The sequence below is a fragment of the Lucilia sericata genome, unplaced genomic scaffold (genome assembly GCF_015586225.1).
Source record: "Lucilia sericata isolate MDLA Ls3-8-SP2 unplaced genomic scaffold, ASM1558622v1 Contig000784F_arrow, whole genome shotgun sequence".
NCBI classification, from domain to species: Eukaryota; Metazoa; Arthropoda; class Insecta; order Diptera; family Calliphoridae; genus Lucilia; species Lucilia sericata.
In genome coordinates this window covers 27,902-48,165 of record NW_023994778.1, presented here as the reverse complement: position 1 = coordinate 48,165, position 20,264 = coordinate 27,902, and the positions used below count along the sequence as shown (strand labels likewise).

At 32.5% G+C, this 20,264-nt stretch overlaps 1 protein-coding gene across 1 annotated transcript; it reads left to right on the top strand.

The window, feature by feature from the left end:
- The first annotated feature begins 13,754 nt into the window (after window positions 1-13,754).
- LOC119608070 (troponin C) lies at window positions 13,755-15,840 on the top strand. Its single transcript, XM_037962331.1, has 3 exons — window positions 13,755-13,882; window positions 14,606-15,032; window positions 15,662-15,840. Exons 1-3 carry the CDS (start codon window positions 13,868-13,870, stop codon window positions 15,688-15,690), a joined length of 471 nt encoding a protein of 156 aa, XP_037818259.1. The 5' UTR covers window positions 13,755-13,867; the 3' UTR covers window positions 15,691-15,840.
- The last annotated feature ends 4,424 nt before the right edge of the window (window positions 15,841-20,264 follow it).

The window sequence follows — 20,264 nt, the reverse complement described above, 5'->3', positions numbered from 1 at the left end:
GATTAGGGTATATTTTTGTGTTTTTAATCTTTAAAAGTTAAAACATCAAAATAAATTATAAACAGATTCAAATTTATAAACATTTTTTGTTTAATTTAAATTCGCTTTGATTTATTTGTCAGCTGTTTTTGAAATTTTTCCCTTACAGCCAATTCGCCTTCAAGTGCAGGCACAATGTCAAACTACATATAAAAAAAATATAACCAATTCGCTTGGTATTCTGAATTCGCCGATGACACTACCTTATAAAATTAATATACCTTGTAAGAAACATTTATAGGAACGTAAATGTTCCTACCGTATTTCATGTGGAAAGTGTCAGGAAGTGATATTCGATGTAAAGATGTTTTATATGAACCAAAATTGGTCTAATAAAATGTTATGAAGAACGGTCAATAATTAACCCTATCTTTCATATAAGGTCCTCTTCAGTTTATTTGATGAGTAATATTATCCTGATGTTTATAGGAGAGCATTCCTTTTAAGGCATACGGTTTGATGGTGGGTATATGAGATTCGGCACAGTTGAATATAACACTCTTACTTATTTGTAATAAAATAGGTACTGACTGTTTTTTATTAATACATCATGGTGAAGGGTATATAAGATTCGGCACAGCCGAATATAGAACTCTTACTTATTTTATCCTAAAGTGAACTAGTAGTGAACCAGTATAATTTAATAAAATAAAGTGTTTTATATGTATACAAATTTAGGCATTTTTTCATCATTAAACACTTGATGTAATTGTTATTGAATTTTTTCAATTTATATGTTTAAAATCGGTGTTTCGAAAGAAGTCCCTATAGGAGCCTGTTTATGGAACGATAGAGCCCAGAGGAGAGGAATATGAATTTTTGAAAAAATATGAATTTTTGTAAAAAATTTATAAAACTTATTTGATATTGAAATTGGGCACTATCGGATGATGATTTTATCGAATTCAGTAGAGTTCAGTTCATAATTTTCTCAACATACCAATACAGACCAAATTTTATAATCTGATTTCTATTAAATTATGTTAAAACTTAAAATTATTTAAAACATTTTCAAAAATGTAGATCTCTTCACAATCGTTAACCCTTTCGTTAACTTTAAAAAAATATTTTTTATTTAAAAACTGCCATAAAAATTTAACCAAGAATAATTTTGCAAAAAAAATGTGTTCTACTAATACCAATTAATTCTAAATATTCCACCTTGTACAACATTTTGCAAATATTTTTCAAATTCTTGTATCTCACAAAGATTTTTGTTGCTGACGATGCGACAGCGTCAGTATGTCCGATGGGTGTGTATGTGTGTGTCACTAGTTGTATAAATTCAGTCATACAAGTGTCAAAAACTATTTTAAAGTGTCAGAAGCCGACACACACACACACATTCAAATTACTTAATTGATACGGACATTATAATACTTTATTAACACTTTGAACGCTTTTTAACTGATGCCATATTTTCTTTATTTTTTTTTTTTTTCCTTTTCAATATTAAACATCTCGACCGCAGACAGATTTAAGACTTCAATGAGAAAATTGAAAAAGAAAAAACTAAAAATTCAATTAAACAGAATAAATAAACAAGAGGCATGTTTTGTTTATTTCAATTCTCTGTTTGGTTGTTGGTATGTACTATACAGTATATGGCGGTATGTTGGCTAAATATTTTACGTTTTTGTCTAAAATAAAATAGAATTTGAAAAATTCAAATTTTTTCACAATTAATTTTTCACGATCAATTACTTTTTGTGGCCGCACATGGCAGTAGTTGTTGCAACTGCATTTTTGTTGTTGTTTTTTCACTTAGATTGTTAATGAGTCACATGGAGAGTGTTGAAAATAACGAAACTTTTCGTGAATATTTTTTGATGGTTTACACTTGAAAAGTTTGTATAATCACACACAAGTTTAGATATTTTAGATATAGTAAGTTAATTAAAGTTTATTTCTAAATGGATAGCATGATAACTTTCTAGAAAAGGATTAAAAATACTTTAAAGTTTCAAATTTCAGGAATGAATTTTCCATGTAATGAGTTCTGCCAAATTGTATACCCACCATCAAAAATGATGGGGTGATATATTGATTTTGTCATTCAGTTTGTAACACTTTGAAATATTGGTTGTAGACCCATAAAAGTATTCTGGATTCTTATTCTAAGACTATCTAGCCATGTCTGTCCTTCTGTCTTTTGTAGACACGATAGGGTCTAAACGAGATAAGCTAGAGAGCTAAAATAGAAAATGACTATAACGTAGAGGCTTAAAAAAGCTCGTATAGCAATGAAATTCGACGTAAAAAAGTTCTATAGGAACCCAATTATTTTTGTGAAATTTTATGAGGATCGGGCGATAATTGACACTACCCATATAAAGATCCCATCAGAAAATAACTTTAACATCCAAAACTCGATTAAAATACCAGTATAGCGATTAAATTCGATACGAACAAGACTGATGGAAAGCTAAATCACTCTGTCAACCTTTATGAGGATAATTGACCCTATCCCCCATATAAAATCCACTTCTGAAATTACTATAACCCTCATAACTCCTTTCAAAATGCAGTAAAGCAACGAAATTCTACATTAACAAGTTTTATGGGAACTTAAATCTTCCCGCATAATTTTATAAGGATCGGACCATAATTGACCTTAGCTTTATCGCAACTAAAATCTCTCTGTCAAATTATATGAGAATCGACCAATAATTGACCATATCCCCATACAAGGTGCCCTTCAAAAAATTACTAAAACGCTCATAACTTGCTTTAAAATGGCTGTATAGCAACGAAACTCTACATAAAAAGGTTTGATGGGAACTAAAATCTCCCCAACTATTATTATAAGGATCGGACCTTAATTGACCCTAGCTCCAATATAAGGTACCCTTCAAAAAACGACTATAACGCCTATAACTTACCAATATAGCAACGAAATTCAACAAAAATAAGTTTTATCGGTCAAATTTTATAAGGATCGGTCTATAATTGACCCTACCCCCTACAAGTTTTCATTGAAATTAAAATTTTTGTAAAATTTTGTGAGGATTTGTTTATATTTGACACTATCTCCTATAGAACCTAATTTACAGAACATAAATATCCTGCAAAAATTATTGGAGTACAAAATCCATTTAGGTAATCCAATAACTACTCGCCTGTAAACATTATTGGAGTACATGATCCGTTTAGTAGTCCTATGTAATACATGTTTCTTAGTCTTGAAAACAACATGGTCCATAGCCTGCATTATATAGGACCATGTTGCGGATCATGTACTCCCATAATTTCATAAAGGGACTAGTTTTGGGATTACTTCAATGTAATGCATTAATGGATTGCGTGGTCCTCACCTAGAACATCACAATGTTAAATGGAGTATGTTTTTTTCCATATATTTGGATTAGTTTTGGACCAGTCCTAGTCCCTTTGAGGAGTACTCTTTACACGCGTTTGCGGAGTAATCTAAATTTGTGCAGGGCATGATTTGACTCTTACTTATTATACATTGGTAACGAATATAGTAAGTAATGTAGTTATTTCATATATTACTTGGTAATGAGTGGTTATTATCAATAACATTTATTAATTTTTGTGAATAGGATTTTTAGCTAATTGTCTTTTATATCCGGAAAAGTAGGGTAAGCACATTTGTAACCAGTTATTTTTTGATCATCGTTGAACAAAACTAGATATTTATTCACCCAAAAAGTACGTACTTGCACTTTGCTCCTATATTACTGGCATACTTACCGTGTAAATAAAGATTTTGCTATGAAGTTCCCTAATATCAGAGAAACACATTGCATTGTAATATCAATAGAACAGTAAAATACTAATAAAATAGTAATACATTTGGATAACCTACTGTCAGCGATAAGTACCTTCGTCCTACCTGTACGTGGCCGAGTAGCTCCGGCATATATACATACATATTTATGAGAATTGTATATTATCAGATGTGGTGTAAATAGTTCCCCCCGGGGGCATGTTACCTTGGCGAGACCTCCGCCTTGGTGTTATTGCAATCCCGGGGTAGATAGGTGCTACCAATACCTGTAGTTTTCCGGGACTATAAATTGGTGTTGACAATTTACTGCCTGGCCTAGTCCTTGCATAAATTGAAAAGAGGTCTAACCAGAGCACCACATAATCTGGTACTACGGGTGGCCAGTTGCCCACAGGACTTGTCCTGGCTGGTCAGTTGGTTGAGGTTCCTTCGGGATCCACGTAGTGGCTGTGGTTTAAACCTAAATCGCAGGAAGGGGGTGCTTGGTTAAAAGACTGATACACGGTGAAATATAAATTTTCAAGATACATTTCTGTTATCGTTCCTAGATGCAAGGAGCGGTACAAATTACAGAGCATGACTGTGGATTAATAAAATGTTGGAATTGAGCTGATAATGCGAAGAATTGGTAAACGAAGATGAACGATGTTTCTGATGTCTACTTTGAATTCTATAAAGAGAATGGAGTGATTGATGGATTTGACGGATGTGTGATAAATGGGTACAGATGTAAGATGAATGATGAATGAGAGTTAGACTACGGTCTATCTAGCCAATGGAGTGCGAAGTCGTCACTGCCCTTTCTTTAATTTTGAAGCGATTTTCCAACATGGTTGAGTGTATGCTCAACTTATCACAGTGGGTGTCTGTGACCACTGAAATAAAGTCTTGTCAATTAATATAATCTGTGTTTTTCGGACTACCAATTACGTCCCCTAGGTGCTGTTGCCGAATCAACAGAGCCTTAGTAGTGTGGTTGGGCGACATTATGTCGGGGTAGATTGAGCTTGCTCATGATACCTGTATTTCCTCAACGTGACTACTTTGGCAAGAGATTAGATAGCTCGAGTACTTGAGCAAAGTGCTTGTACATGGACCGGCATATCCATGTACAAAAATTGCGACCTGCGTGTAACAAACACAAAGGGGCAGTGGTGAGTTGTTTACTTGATACTCACCCAGTGGTTGAAAAAGTACCACCGTGGGGTAGGGCTACACGCCAGGTACTCACGTAAAGCACTTCGACATCTTGTGGTGTAAATAGTAAGGAGATTAGATGGAGTGAGCAAAAGAATCAGTTTAAAGCGAACATTGGCCTTTAAACGTCCAGAGTATGCAGTCTGTCATATATTGCCTCACCCGCCTTTTACTCCAAACTTTGTTCCGTCCGACAACATCGATGCAGAATGCTCTCTCTATGCTTCATTTCAGAACAGACAATTTATTTAATTGGTTCTTGGCCGCAAAAGATAAGCAGTTCTTTAGAGCTTAATGGAGACTATGTTGAAACTGAAATGTTTCTTTCCTCAAATATGTCTTTCATTAAATATTCACGGACTTATTGACTCACTCTAAATGTAGATAATTTATTTGTTAACAATTAGCCGAATCTGTAATTAAAAACAAGTAAGAATTTGTAATCGGGCATGACCGACAATATGATGCCCTACACCAGTGATTATGTTACAAATTTCGGATATTTTCTGAATAATAAAGTATTTCATTTAATTTTTACCTTAATTTAGAAATATTTTAACAATTTGTTGACAAAAAAGGAATTTCCTAAAAGAGGGGCCAGGGGGTTTATATGGTCCTATACCTATATATGTTGGTAGAGGAATTTACGTCTACATCAGTTACTTATGCAAAATATCAACGTGATATTAGAGTTTTATTTTGATCATCAAGGCATTTTCTGACGGGAATTTTGTATGGGGGATGGGGTCAAATGAGGCCCGATCATTACGAAAGTCTGCAGAATCATTAAGACATATATAAAACTAAGTTTTTCCGATTTTTGAAGTGATTCAAACACATTTACCGTATTTATTAGCTCAAAAGCCCCATTCGGGCGGTACGGTAATAATAATAATGGACTAATTTTAACCATTTTCAATAGGCCTTCGTCCTTGTGTCAAAAGAAGAGTATGTGCCAAATTTGATCAAATTATCTTGAAAATTGCGACCTGTAGAGTGCGTACAAGGTTTACATGGACACACAGACGGACGGACATAGCTAAATAGACTTAGAAAATAATTCTGATCCGATTGGTATACTTTAAGGTAGGTGTATGACCAATATTATTGGGTATTACAAACATCGGCACAAACGAATAATACCCTCCCCCCTATAGTGGTGTAGGGTATAAATAGCAATTACAATTTCGCTAACTGAAATTTGTAAAATTTTCATTCCACTTCAACCCTATACCTAATTAATCTACCACTTTGGGTTACCCCAGTCCACCAACTGCCCTATTTTAACATTGCTTGTCCTACGAGTCAATCGTTACTCCATAGATTACAAAAAGACAGCCAAATATACAGTCCAAAGCCGTTTAAGTTTGTTTTATAAGTGTCCACTCTTTAGATTACTTGAGATGTGTAAAGTGACTACTACGTCTTCTCGCATACAAAGGACACATTAAAATGACGACTGTCTTCACTATCGTTAACCAAGAAAACATTCGTGACGTGAATTAGAGGCAACCAGGTGGGTGGATACATTGACTCTTTGTCAAACTGCAATAAATTACATCATATATAATACAGTGACGTGTGTATGACTATAACTTCATAATTATTTTCATTAAAACCACACACAAACAGAAAATGTTCATGTTTTTTATCACATTTTGATACGCTTTTTAGTTTAAATCGACTAGAACAAAAATTGTCTTAAGTATAACAGAAATCTGGTCACCTTAATGTCAAAAATCTGTTCAATAAAATCTCACAATTTAAATTTCAACATTGCAAACGCGTGTCACCTGCTTCCGAAATCTTTAATTAACATCATTGCATATTATTAGTATCATTAAAATTAATTTATTTTTGTTTTCCCAACAATTAAGAGATATATTTAAAAATTAAAGCAAATTAATAATTATATGCATAATTTGGTTTGTGACAAATAACAGATAGAAATTCGTGTCGTACAAATAAATTGAAAACCGTCAGAGAGATGATAGAAAGTACAAACAATATTATATCGAAACATTTTGCATTCGCTAATTAAATATCAAAAATAATATTTCAACAAATTTATAAACAATTAAATTTTTATTACTACTCGTTTAAATTGAAAATGATATATTCAGTTTTTATTGCCTTTGGCTTTTTATACTGTAAAAATGTATTTGTATTTTGGTTGTGATTTCATTTTACTAAATACTTTAGCAATAAATTTATTAAATTGTATATACGTAAACAAAACAAAATCTACATTTTTTTATTTTTAATTTATAAAAGACAATAATATTCGAATGGTTTATAATCCATTGGAAAAAAAATTCCTATATGTATAATATTTCCCACATTTATTCTGACACACATTTCCCTTTTCACTCTATATCTCTCTCTTACGCCCTCATGCTTGCACCACTTTCGTCGAGTGTCTAACGCTTGTTAGGAAACACTTGATTTGTTTATTTCCTGAAAATATTTTCTCTTTTCTGTTTTAATTTTTCTTTAGTCCAAATCTCCATAGAAAATTGGACCAATGTTTTTGTTTGTATGAATACACGGTGAAAATGTTTTCCTCATCAATTCTTATTTGAAACCAAGGCAGTCTTTCGTACATATACATATGTATGTAGGTCCGTGATATATAACATGTTAGGTGTTGAATCTTTTCCTAATTTAGACTAAGTGACACCACGGTACTACAGCCGATTTATAAATTTTATTGAATTTTAGTGATAGCAGTGATCCTAATGGGAACCAAACATAAAGTATTATTATATTATGTATTATCTGTAGTTTTTACATTCCTAGAACGAACTGACCTCAATATTCATTAATTATACGCCTTTTTTAGTCTAAGTTCCCAATGGCCAACAGACTCAGATTTAATAGAGGAACCACACTTTTCTCTAGCATATCTACAAAAAGTTATTTTTTTTGTTGCTTTAAAAACGAGTGGTTAAATTGATCCATGAGTTCACCTAGGAACCATATAAACTTGCTCATGGAATTACGCTTTACTATCTGCGGAATGAATGTCGAAATGTTTTACGTGAATACCTGCCTTGTTAGCCTTATTTAACGGTGGTATTTTTCAAGCACTAGATGAGATTTTTTGACGAATCACCACCGCCCCATGCTGTATCGTACACGCAGGTGGCAAATTTTGTACATGTTCCGGTCCATGTACAATCCCTTTTCTAAAATACTCGAGCTCTCCAATCTCTGACCATTGCTTCACTTCCGTTTCGGTAGTCCGAAACACGAATCCATCAAATAAGCCGAGGACTTTGTTCTTACTCACAGAGAACAGACTGTGGTAAATTTAGTCCTGAACATACCTGGACAAGGAAGAACAATTCAATGGTATCACTTTTATTCATCATCATTCAACCCAGCACACTTCTCATTCATCAGATACACTCATAGAGAACGACATTCGACATACTCACTCTAGGTATACGGGTGGGTAAGATCCGTACACCCCTCAATACATCCTGTATCATATACATTTAACACTAAGTCATTTCGAATGCTTAGTCCTACAGTCACTCCTCTGTGGGATAACCCCGAGGGCATGTAACCTTTATGAAATCTCCATCTTGGTGTTATTGCTACCAATACCTCTAATCTGACTATAAACCGGTGATGATCAAATGTATACTTGGCCTTTCCTTGGAATGATTTGACATGGGGTCTAATCAGAGCACCAGATAATCTGGTACTACGAGTGGCCAGTTGCCCGCAGGACTTGTCCTGGCTGGTCAGTTGGTTGAGGTTCCACGTAGTGGCTGTGGTTTTAACCCAAATTCGAGGGGAGAGAATGTTGGTTTAAGGACTGATATCTCCTATGCCATATATGTCTGGATTCTCTCTCCGGTGCTGTTGCCATATCAACAGATGTCACTGGATGATGTGACAGAGCAACTTATGCTGGATTCCTGAACACTTACTTCGCGTAGTAGGACGCGAGGTTGGGGAATTTTTAGGCTGACACTCGGTAGTTGCCTGTCATTCCGTAGATCTTTCTTTATGGTCTGAGAATGGAACTGATGTAATTGGTGACCAATGGGGAAAGACTCCTCTGCCCGATAGGAGACTAGTACTAATTTAGTAGACCTTTGGTCATTAGCTGATGGGGATTACATTTTAAATAATGCAACCTTTCATGAGATCTAAAGGGTGGTCATCTTCCGGTATACCGGAAGATTGATTTCACCTGATGTTCGGGTTGTCTCCCCTTCTATTGACTGGGATTGATCCCATGCTGCCTGTCATTCCACAACGGGGCTACTATGAAAAAGATCACCGTGATCAGTCCTTTAACCGACGTTCTCTTCCCACGAATTTGGGTTTAAACCACAGCCATTACGTGGATCCAGATGGAACCTCATCCAACTGACCAGCCAGGACAAAGTCCTGCGGCAACTGGTTCCCTTAGTTCAATATTATGAGGTTCTCTAGTTCGACCTCATGTCAAATCATTCCAAGGAAAGGCGAGGATACTTTTGATCACCATCAGTTTATAGTTCCGGCAGACTAGAAGTACTGGAAGCACCTGTACCCCGGGATTGCAATACTCCAAGATGGGGTCTGTCATCAAGGAAACATGCCCAGGGGGAATATCTATAGTCTCGGCAACATTAACGAACTTACCCGAATTGAAGACTGTACCGTTCATTAGTCTTTTAACCAACATTATCTTCTCGCGGTTCCCGTGGTACCAGGTTATAAGGCTGCCTGGTTCGAAACTGGTCAAATCATTCCAAAGAAAAGCAGAGGATACAGGAAGAATTTGAACAATGGCATGGGCTTTGAAAGCCGATTTCTGAAAGAGTGTTTATACGGGGCAAGGGCAGTGATGCCAAGTGTAGGGATTTTTCCCTTTTTGTAGGGATTTTTTTCAAAAATTTCACGTGTAGGGAAAAAGGGAAAGATTTCTTACTATTGTCAAATTGTAGGGATTTTTCAATTTCATAGTTTTTAACAACTAAAAATATACTCTTTCATATATTAAACTTTTAAATTAAAAATGAAATCAGTTTTAAGTGTATCGTTAGTAAAAATTCCGCTTGTAATTTCTACAATATACACTATCGGACAAAATAAAGTGCAAAAGTACTCATGTATATTCTTTCAGCGAAAAATCGGTTAAATGATTATTGAATATGGAATTTTTTTTCAAAATCATTTAGTTTATATACAATGCTACAAAAATAACAATAAAACTAAATTATTTTACTTAAAATTTTTGTGCATAACATCTAAAATTAAAATAAATTCACTTTTTTGTCGGACAAAATAAAGTGTAAATTTTATATATCATTATTTAAATTTCTTGTATATCAAAATTTTTTATCCATTTTGGTTCTGATTTTAATATCTGTATCTATTTAAGCCATTTTGGTAATTTTGTTCTCCATTATTATTCGCAATCGCTTTTCCTTCCCCTTGCTATCCCCATATGATAATTTTCAAAAGAAATACGTTTTTGATCACTATTTCATCGGAATTTTTTGATAAATTGTGGTCCAAAATTAATCTATTGGATTTAGGGCGGTGCTCTGAGCAACTTATTTCAATTTTCAGTGATTTTTCCTACAGTAATGTTATTTTTTAACTTTATCAAGTGCTTAAGCTTATTATCTTGCCGAAATATAAAGTTGCCCAAGTCCATTTCGAAGGCACTGATCTTAAGATTTCACTGCAATATGCTCATATAGTGTTCATTGGTGCTGTTTGAATAAATTTCACCTAGGTTCCCCACACCTAACGTTAAAAATTGGACACTTACGAAGAGTCAACTGACCCATACCTTCAATCTTTCACCAACATATTTAAAAGCTTAAAATTTTTTTTCGATTTTAGTATTTAATTTCATATTTTTTAGATCAAATTTACGTAGTTGGTCAGATGAGTCCCAATTTCTACCGAAAATTTTGAAATGTCGGCAATGAGTGTGAATTAAGCCCTTCAATATACAAAATTTAAAAAACAATACCCCAGGTTTCAAATATTATGGTGGAGGGCTATCGGTATTGTTACATTATTCAACTTTAAGAGCGAGAATCTTAGTGAAAATGGAGTAACTAATAACAAATGAGCAATTCACGAGCTTATTTAATAAAAATTTGGAAATAAATGCCGTAAAAATGGGTTTGGGAGACTTAATGCCTCAACCGATTCATGACTTCAAACACACGACTAAGGTTAAAAACATGATTGTAAAAAAAAAAACACTGAAAAATTTGAATGACCTGCTCAGAGCATCGCCCTAAATCTAATAGATTAATATTTGATCACAATTGATCACAAAATTCCGCTGAAATAGCGAACAAAAACGGATTTCTTTTGAAAATAATAGTATGGGAGAAAGCAAGGGAAAGTGAAAGCGATTGCGAATAATAATGGTAAAATAATTACAAAAATGACTTGAGTAGATCCAGATATTCAAATCAGAACCAAAATAGATTAAAAAATTTGATATACATAAAATTAAAATATTGATATATAAAATTTACACTTTATTTTGTCCGACAAAAAAGTGAATTTACTTTAATTTTAAATGTTATACAGAAAAATTTTAGGTGGAATAAATTTGTTTTATAGTTATTTTTGAAGCATTGTATATAAACTAAATGAATTTAAAAAAAAGTTCCATATTCAATAATCATTTAACAGATTTTTCGATAAAATAATGTAGCATGAGCACTTTTGCACTTTATTTTGTCCGATAGTGTATGTACCTACATATCGCTACAAGACTGGCATAATCCAAAATTCGGCTTTCTTGAACTAAGGTCTTGAAAACATGCGACATACTAAAATAGTTCATATAGATTTATGAAATTTCAAATATGTCTATTATTTTCGATGTGAAATCGATTTTTTGTAAACGTAAAAACTAAAACCCACGTTTTTGTGAATATTAGACAACTAAAAATTTAATTTCAATTTAGATGAGAAACATATTAACCTCAACTATCTGAATCTGGATTTTTAAAACCCCTTGATTTGTTTAAAAGTTATTAAAAAAATAGTTAAATGTCATTAAATATTCATATCCATTTTTCTTGAAACGACTTTTTGGATTATGCCAATCCTGTAGGGCGATATATTCTGACTCCTTATAGATAGAGTAGTCGGGGGCTTAATGCAGTAACTCAGGATTGTAAAAAATGAATTTAATGTTCCGAAAATTTATAAAAGTAAACCGCAAAAAGTAAACGCAAAAGTAAACCTTATTTAAAATAATTATTTTATGAAAATTTTTTTGTTGGAGGCACATAAAATAAATTTTTATCACGATTCGATATACTGCCATAAATCTTTCAATTGTTTTTTTTTTTAATCTTAACTGAAGATTCAGGGTTGGAAGATTTGTATGATGTAAAATTGAAAGAAAAAAAATTTAAAATTTAAATTCTAGAAATTTCATTCCTAAAAATTAAAAAAAAATACATACATATATGTATATTATAAAACGGAGCTTATATTTTAGTTTTTGATGTTATTTTTGTATTTTTTTAAGATAAACTTTGAAAAAAATGGAAAAAAGTAGTGTAGGGAAAAATGTAGGGAAAATAAAAAGTGGGTGTAGGGAAAAAAAGGATTTTTTCTCATAAGCGTAGGGATTTCTGAAAAAAATCTCCTGGCATCACTGGGCAAGGGTAATTATGGTCCTATCCTTATAAATGTTGGTAGAGGGATTTACGTTCACACCAGCTAGTGTTTAAAAGTGAATTGTAGGTCATCAAGACATTTTCTGAGAGCGGACTTTGTGTGGGTGCTAAGGTCAATTGAGGCCGATTTTTGTAGATATACCAGAATATTTTACATAATTATGAACTCAAGACACCTATTCGGGAGTGCGGTGAATTATAGGTCATCAAGGCATTTTGTGAAAGGGAACTTTATGTGGGTGCTAGGGTCAATTGAGGCCGATTTTTGTAGAGATACCAGAACTGTTTACATAATTATGAACTTAAGACACCTATTCGGTGGTACGGTTGTATGGGAGCTACACCCATTTCAACTATTTTCCATCGACTTCATCCTTGGTTATAGGACCAATATTTTTGGGTGTTACAAACATGCGCACAAAATCATAATACCCTCCCCATTATAGTGGTTCAGGTTATAAAAAGGAACATTAAATTTTTTGTTATCTGGGCACTTTGAATGAAATGACGTTCTGTAATTGTCCTCATTTTAAAATTATTAACATAACATACAACAATAGTATATAGTATGATTCATTCAAAATACAAATAAATAATTCCAAATCGTACATTAATTTTTTCCAGTGTATTTATAATCAGATCAAATCAATATGAAAATCTCAACGTTTAAACAAAATATGTACTCATTTGAAGATGTTGAAAATCTTACGTATACAGAATGCTTAGCAAACCACTACAAAATGTTTTTCTTTTATTGGAACAAGAACAACAATAAAATTTGTTTGGAAAATTCATGTGTTTAGAATAGATTGTGTGTGCGTGTGTGTGTGTGGTTGTTGTCGATTTAGGCAGGAAAACAACAACAAATATTCTTTCAATAATTTTATAGTATTTTCAAAAAAGAAAAAATTTTTTTCTTTTAATTTTTTTTTTCAGAAACACTAACGAAGGCTATTAATTAAAATGTTCAGTTTTGGAACATCTCTATATAGAATGTTTGTGTATGAGAATTTGGAGAAAAACAACAATATGTGTATGTATGTTTGACTAAAAAGTGGGTGGGAGGGCTATTGAGGAAAAGTTTTCTTAACATGTTTTGTCGATGGAAATCTTTTAACTGAAAATTTAGTTGAGCAACAAACGCCAAAGAAGCATCTTGGTGATCAATTCAACATTTTTATATATTTAAAAAGAAACTTTTAAAATCGAAATGGATCCCGTTATTGTAAGTGTTGCGAGTAAACAATAAAAAGAATCGATAAATAGTGCAATAAAATAAAAGTGGTTTAAATAAAATTTTGGAAAAATTAAAAATATTTTAAAAAGAAAACAAAATTGATTAAAAATTAAAAAAAAAAAAAATATAAAAGTGAAATTTAATCGATATGATAATGCAAAGCAAAACTACTGAACTATATTTAGATACCAAAAACAGCCTAAAGTTTTTATAATCATGGCCTATGAAACTAATCATTTTTAATGATTTTAATTAATTTCTTTTTCCAATAAAGAACTTTTTTTTTTAGTTGTGACAACTAAGACAGTGAAATGAATAAAGCTAAAATCTTAATCCATGAGCTGTTAAATATCTTGATTTTGTAAATTTCTGTTATGATAACTAAAAATAACTATTTTTTTTTTTTCAAATAAATATAAAACGAAATTAGATTTTGGTTGCGGCAACTATAGAAAAGCTTCATGCATAACTACACATAATTACTACAAACATGTTTTGTTGTGACAACTAAAAGCTAAAATTTGTTTAGAGTTCAGTAAACTCGGTAATACCCGGTTAATCAAATAAAAATTTTATTGACATAAAAAAAATCTATTCAAATCTGTTCGAAAACAAAATATATTGAAACCACTCTTATTTGAAACTCACTTCTTAATTCTCTATATCAAAACCAAAACATTAAACAATACCCATTTTCTTCTAAACTTATAGGATGAAGATCTTACCCCCGAGCAAATTGCTGTTTTGCAAAAGGCTTTCAACAGTTTCGATCACCAAAAATGTGGCAGTATCTCCACTGAAATGGTTGCCGATATCTTGCGTTTGATGGGTCAACCCTTCGACAAGAAGATCTTGGAAGAACTCATCGATGAAGTCGATGAAGACAAATCTGGCCGTTTGGAATTCGAAGAATTCGTACAATTGGCTGCCAAATTCATTGTTGAAGAAGATGATGAAGCCATGCAAAAGGAATTGCGCGAAGCCTTCCGTTTGTACGACAAACAAGGTAACGGTTATATTCCCACCTCCTGTTTGCGTGAAATCTTGCGCGAATTGGACGATCAATTGACCGACGAAGAATTGGACATCATGATTGAAGAAATCGATTCTGATGGTTCCGGTACCGTTGATTTTGATGGTAAGTTTGCAAATATACATATGTACATACATATTTTAATGAGCGACTAATTAGTTGCTCAACTTATTTGTCAAATTTCGTATTTGCATTTGTTTTTCTTAAATTGCGTTCGATCTGTCATTTAATTGTCTTTTCTGTTAAAATAATTTGTTTTTCTTGGGTGTGGGCCAGTTTTGAGAAAAAATAAAACTTTAAATACTTTTTGGACATTTAATTTTTCTTTTTTTTAAATATCTGCCTTTAGCGACTAATTGTTGGTTTTTTTCTTTAAATTTTTCTCATAAAATTTATAAAAAAAAAATATTTTTTTTTTTCATTAATTTAAAAATAAGTATTTTATGTGTTTTTATAGTTGTTTAAGAAATTTTAAAAATATTCTTCTATATGCCCCCCTACTTTCCGTATACAAACCTATTTCAAACATTTATACATACTCACACACATGTACTGTGTTTTCGAAATAGAATTCCAAAATAAATGTTTAGATTTTCTAAACCATTTGCCTTGAGTAATAGATACTCCCAGCATTATATATATTTTCTTTTATCTATTAATAGTTTTTATTATGTTTTCCTTATGTTTATATGTTTTTGTATTAATTTGTTGTTCTTTAATTTTTTTACTTTCAGAATTCATGGAAATGATGACTGGCGAATAAATCTTTTATTTAATCAGTGTCACACAAAAATTTACATTCACAAGTTTTATCTTGAAAATTAAAATAAAATACTCTTAAATCAAATGAAAACCAAAATAGTCAAATTATTAATGTATTTTTTAAAATAAACTAAATATTTTGTAAAACTTATGTTATTTTCTTTGCTGTTTGCTTTATTGGATATAGTGAACACTTTTTAATCGATTTCTTACTAGAATTCTTTTTACTTGTAAATTAATTTAAGATTAATCAACAACTATATATTTAATTGTTAAAGGACAGATATTCTTTAAAAATGTTGCTTGCAAATGGCCTGAGGATTTCTTAAAGAGTAAACACATACAGCAATATGAGTCGACATACAATCATACGGCCATCTGAAGATATTCTTTGAAATTTGGCCTGTGTTTCAAGTACAAACAACATTGATTTAAGCTGAAATCGGTCCTTGATTTCACCTAGCCCCCGAACAAATGTTCTTCCGAAATATCGCTCGAATACTCATAAATTGTTTATAACCTTAAAGTCGAGGGCTTTATATGAACACCTGTAAAACGGCCTATTTCACGGTGGAATTATTTTAGGGTGACCTAGATATAATTCAACATCGCCCCTTTGTTACTTGTAAAGAACACGCTGGTAGCAATTTTCGTATATGGATACATCGGCCCATATACAAGCACTTTGCTTGAGTACTTGAACTTTATATATTCTGACCATCGGTGCCCCGTTGGGTAATTTCCGAGGTGCAAAATTCTTCACTTCAGCTACATCCATACGTATGGAATGGTCTAGAGACGTTTTCGGAAACCTGAAATACGAATCCTAAAAATAGTCAAATACAAACTCTTACTCACGGAAAAAACACTGGGGTAATTCTAATATAAACAGAGTAAACCCTGAACATACCCTGATAAAGGAGGAAAATGCAATGGTGTCACTTGTATAAGATACCATCATCCAACACATTCACTGAAAAAACATCCTATTTCCAACGCTTAGTCTCACAGCGACTCCTCTGTTGTCTTTTTCTTATCCTGAAATATAGATATCACCGTGCATCAGTCTTTTAACGAAATTCTCTTCACGCATTTTGTTCCAACCCCGAAGGAATCTCTACAATAACTGGGTAATACAAAATCCTAAAAAACTATACCCTGTGTAAGTTATGTTCTCTGGTTCGGCTTCTGATCAATTGATTCCATGGAAACGCCGAAGATACATTTGACAGCACCAGTTTATAGTTCCGACAGGCTAGAGGAACTGGTAGCTACTATTTTACCGCGGGATTGTAATCATACCAAAATGGCAGAAATTCATCTGAGTAACATGACCCGGGGGTAAGCCTATGTACAATATAAATTTATTGGCAGTTGTTAGTTATGATCCTTTTCAATTTTTGCTCATCTTTTGCGACCAAAAATGAATCAATCCAAATTCGCATATTTTGTTCTGATGTGAAGCGCATCTGAAGCGTTCTGAATCGATTGATTCTGAATATATCGGCTAATGCCTACGAAACAGGTTCCCTGTGATAGTCCCACCAAATATAGAGCATTATCAAAGCGCCAGGGATATTTCCCTGTGTATGGTGTTGATTCAGATGGTTAGCCGAGCATTACATACATACGATATCTTAAGATTCGGCTTATCTTAATGGATCCATTTTCCACTAAGCCCTTGTTGAGTACCACTATATGTATATAAGATATGTGGTGGAATTTACAACCATATACTTGAGTTAACTGACAAAAGTGGTTAAAGGATACATCATCAATATATAATGGATACATTGGAAGGCTGTACGCGAACATCGGACATGCCTGACTTCCAATGTTCGCAGTATAAATTGACTTATTTTCTAACCGACTTTGCTCAATGAGGTCGTTCGGCTTTATATGTTTCAATATGTTCGGCATTATATGTTTCAATATATTCAATCAACATGTAGTGGTTTTATATAACAATTTTGTTAAAAGATATTCGCCAGATTTATGAAGAATTGGTTATAGTGGAACTAAAATACAATTTCTTGCATATAGTGTTGATACATACCTCCCTGTACCGATGTGCCGATAAAACCTCTACATATTCATTTTTAGTCAAGGATTATACATACATATGTCCATCTACACATTATAAATTCTCTACTCTGTCGGGCACTGGTTTCTTACCCAGGAAAGTGGGTTGAATATAATGAAATATTTTCGTCATTATTTTGAAAAGCCATATTTCATGATTTGCCGTGTTAGCATTCAGGTCCTTGTCTGATATTTAGATTTTAACCCTGTTATCGGCCATTCATTCCAAGGCTTGGTATATTAGTGAAATATACATATATGCTATTTTCTGGCATGACTGATGAGCTATAGCTAACTACGCTATCATATGCTAGATTCCCGTGAAAGTATCATCCGATTGTATGGCCTTATATTGAACAAAACCTTTAGAATTTAGTATAATATCCTACCGACTAAAAACAAAAACAAGTTAGAGTGCTATATTCGGCTATGCCGAATCTTAAATACCCTCCACCAGCAAGCTACTTTTTATTAAAACCCATTTAACTATCTAATTTTTAGATAACTTGGCAATTTTTTTTTCCGTATTGAGGGTACTAACTAATTTTAATTACGTCGAGAAAAATGTGTATTAATAGGCCAGTTTGAAAACATTTCAATATAATGATTTATCTGTACACAGAACTTACTCATTTAATTACGAATTAATTGGTATCAGAAGTATACCTTAAATGGAAACTAAGACAACCTATGGACCGATCCGGGAAAAAAATTCCGTAGAACGAATTATAATACAAAATACACATTTATGTCGAATTTTATCTCGATAACTTTGATTGTCAATGTGCATTTGAGTAATTTTCGGAAATGGTCCTTATATGGGAGGTGTGACCAATTATCGACCGATAAGGAAAAAATTTCGTATAATGATTTATATGCCAAAAAAATTCAAGTCGAATTTTACTACAATAGATTTATTAATTAATGAAATATGTGCGTTTGGTGATTTTCGGAAGTGGGCTTTATATATATAGGAGCTATGACCTTACACAAAACATATTTTTGTCGAATTTTATCAAGATATCTTTATTTGATAATGAAATATGTGTGTTTAAGTGATTTTTTTGAAGTGGACCTTATATAGGAGCTATTAACATATATGGACCAATCCGGAAAAAATTTGGTAGAATGATTTATATGCTCACAAAACATATTTAAGTCGTACTTTATCCCGATAGCTTTTTTATTCAAAGAAATATATGCTTTTAAGTGATTTTTGTAAGGGGACTTTATATGGAAGCCTATCCGGAAAAAATTTTGTAGAGTGATTCATATAAAGACAAAACATATTTGTGTCGAATTTTATCAACATAACTTTATTTGACAATTAAATATGTGCGTTTAAGTGATTTTCGGAAGTGGACCTTATATGTGAGCTATGACCAATAATGGACCGATCTGGGAAAAAAGTGGTAGAATGATATATAAATATATGCGTTTAAGTGATTTTCGGAAGTGGACCTTATATGGGAGCTATGACCACTTATGGGCCTATCCGGAAAAAATTTCGTACAGTGACTCATATAAAGACAAAACATATTTATGTCGAATTTTATCACGATAGCTTTATTTGACAATGAAATATGTGTTTATAAGTGATTTTCGGAAATGGGCCTTATATGGGAGCTATGACCAATAATGGACCGATCCGTAAAAAAAATTGTAGAGTGATTTGTATGTATACAAAACATATTTGTGTCGAATTTTATCTCGATAGCTTTATAATTCAATGAAATATATGCGTTTAAGTGTTTTTCGGAAGTGGACGTATGAGCCTATCCGGAAAAAATTTCGTAGAGTGATTCATATTTAGACTAAACATATTTATGTCGAATTTTATTAAGATATCTTTATTTGACAATGAAATATGAGCTTTTAAATGATTTTCGGAAGTGGGCCTTATATGGGAGCTATGACCAATAATGGACCGATCCGTAAAAAATTTGGTAGAATGATTTCTATGTACACAAAACATATTTAACTCGAATTTTATCACAATAACTTTATTCACCAATGAAATATGTGCGCTTAGGTGATTTTCGGAAGAGGATCTTATATGGGAGCTATGACCAATTGTGGACCGACTGAGTTCTACGTTGACAGTATGATTTCTGTTCATATTATATTTGCATATACAAAATTTTGATAGCGATATATTTGAGGGAGTTATTAACGAAAAACTAATTTCCGGGAATATATACCTTTGTATGGGGGCTATAGGAAATATTGGATCGATTGTAAAGATTTTGAACATAATTGATCACTGCCCTGAAAAAATAATGTGTGACAAAATTCATCGAAATATCTTTGGTAGTTTCTGAGAAAACTTCAAAAGAATTATGAAAAAAACTTAATTTTTTTCGAGGTAGTCTGAAATTTTTACTCATAACTTTTTACGTTGTGAACCGATTTTGCTGATTTTCAATACGAAACTGCTTAGGATAATAGTAAATATTTTGGGTAAATTTGGTTGATTTCCTTTGCTTAGTTTTA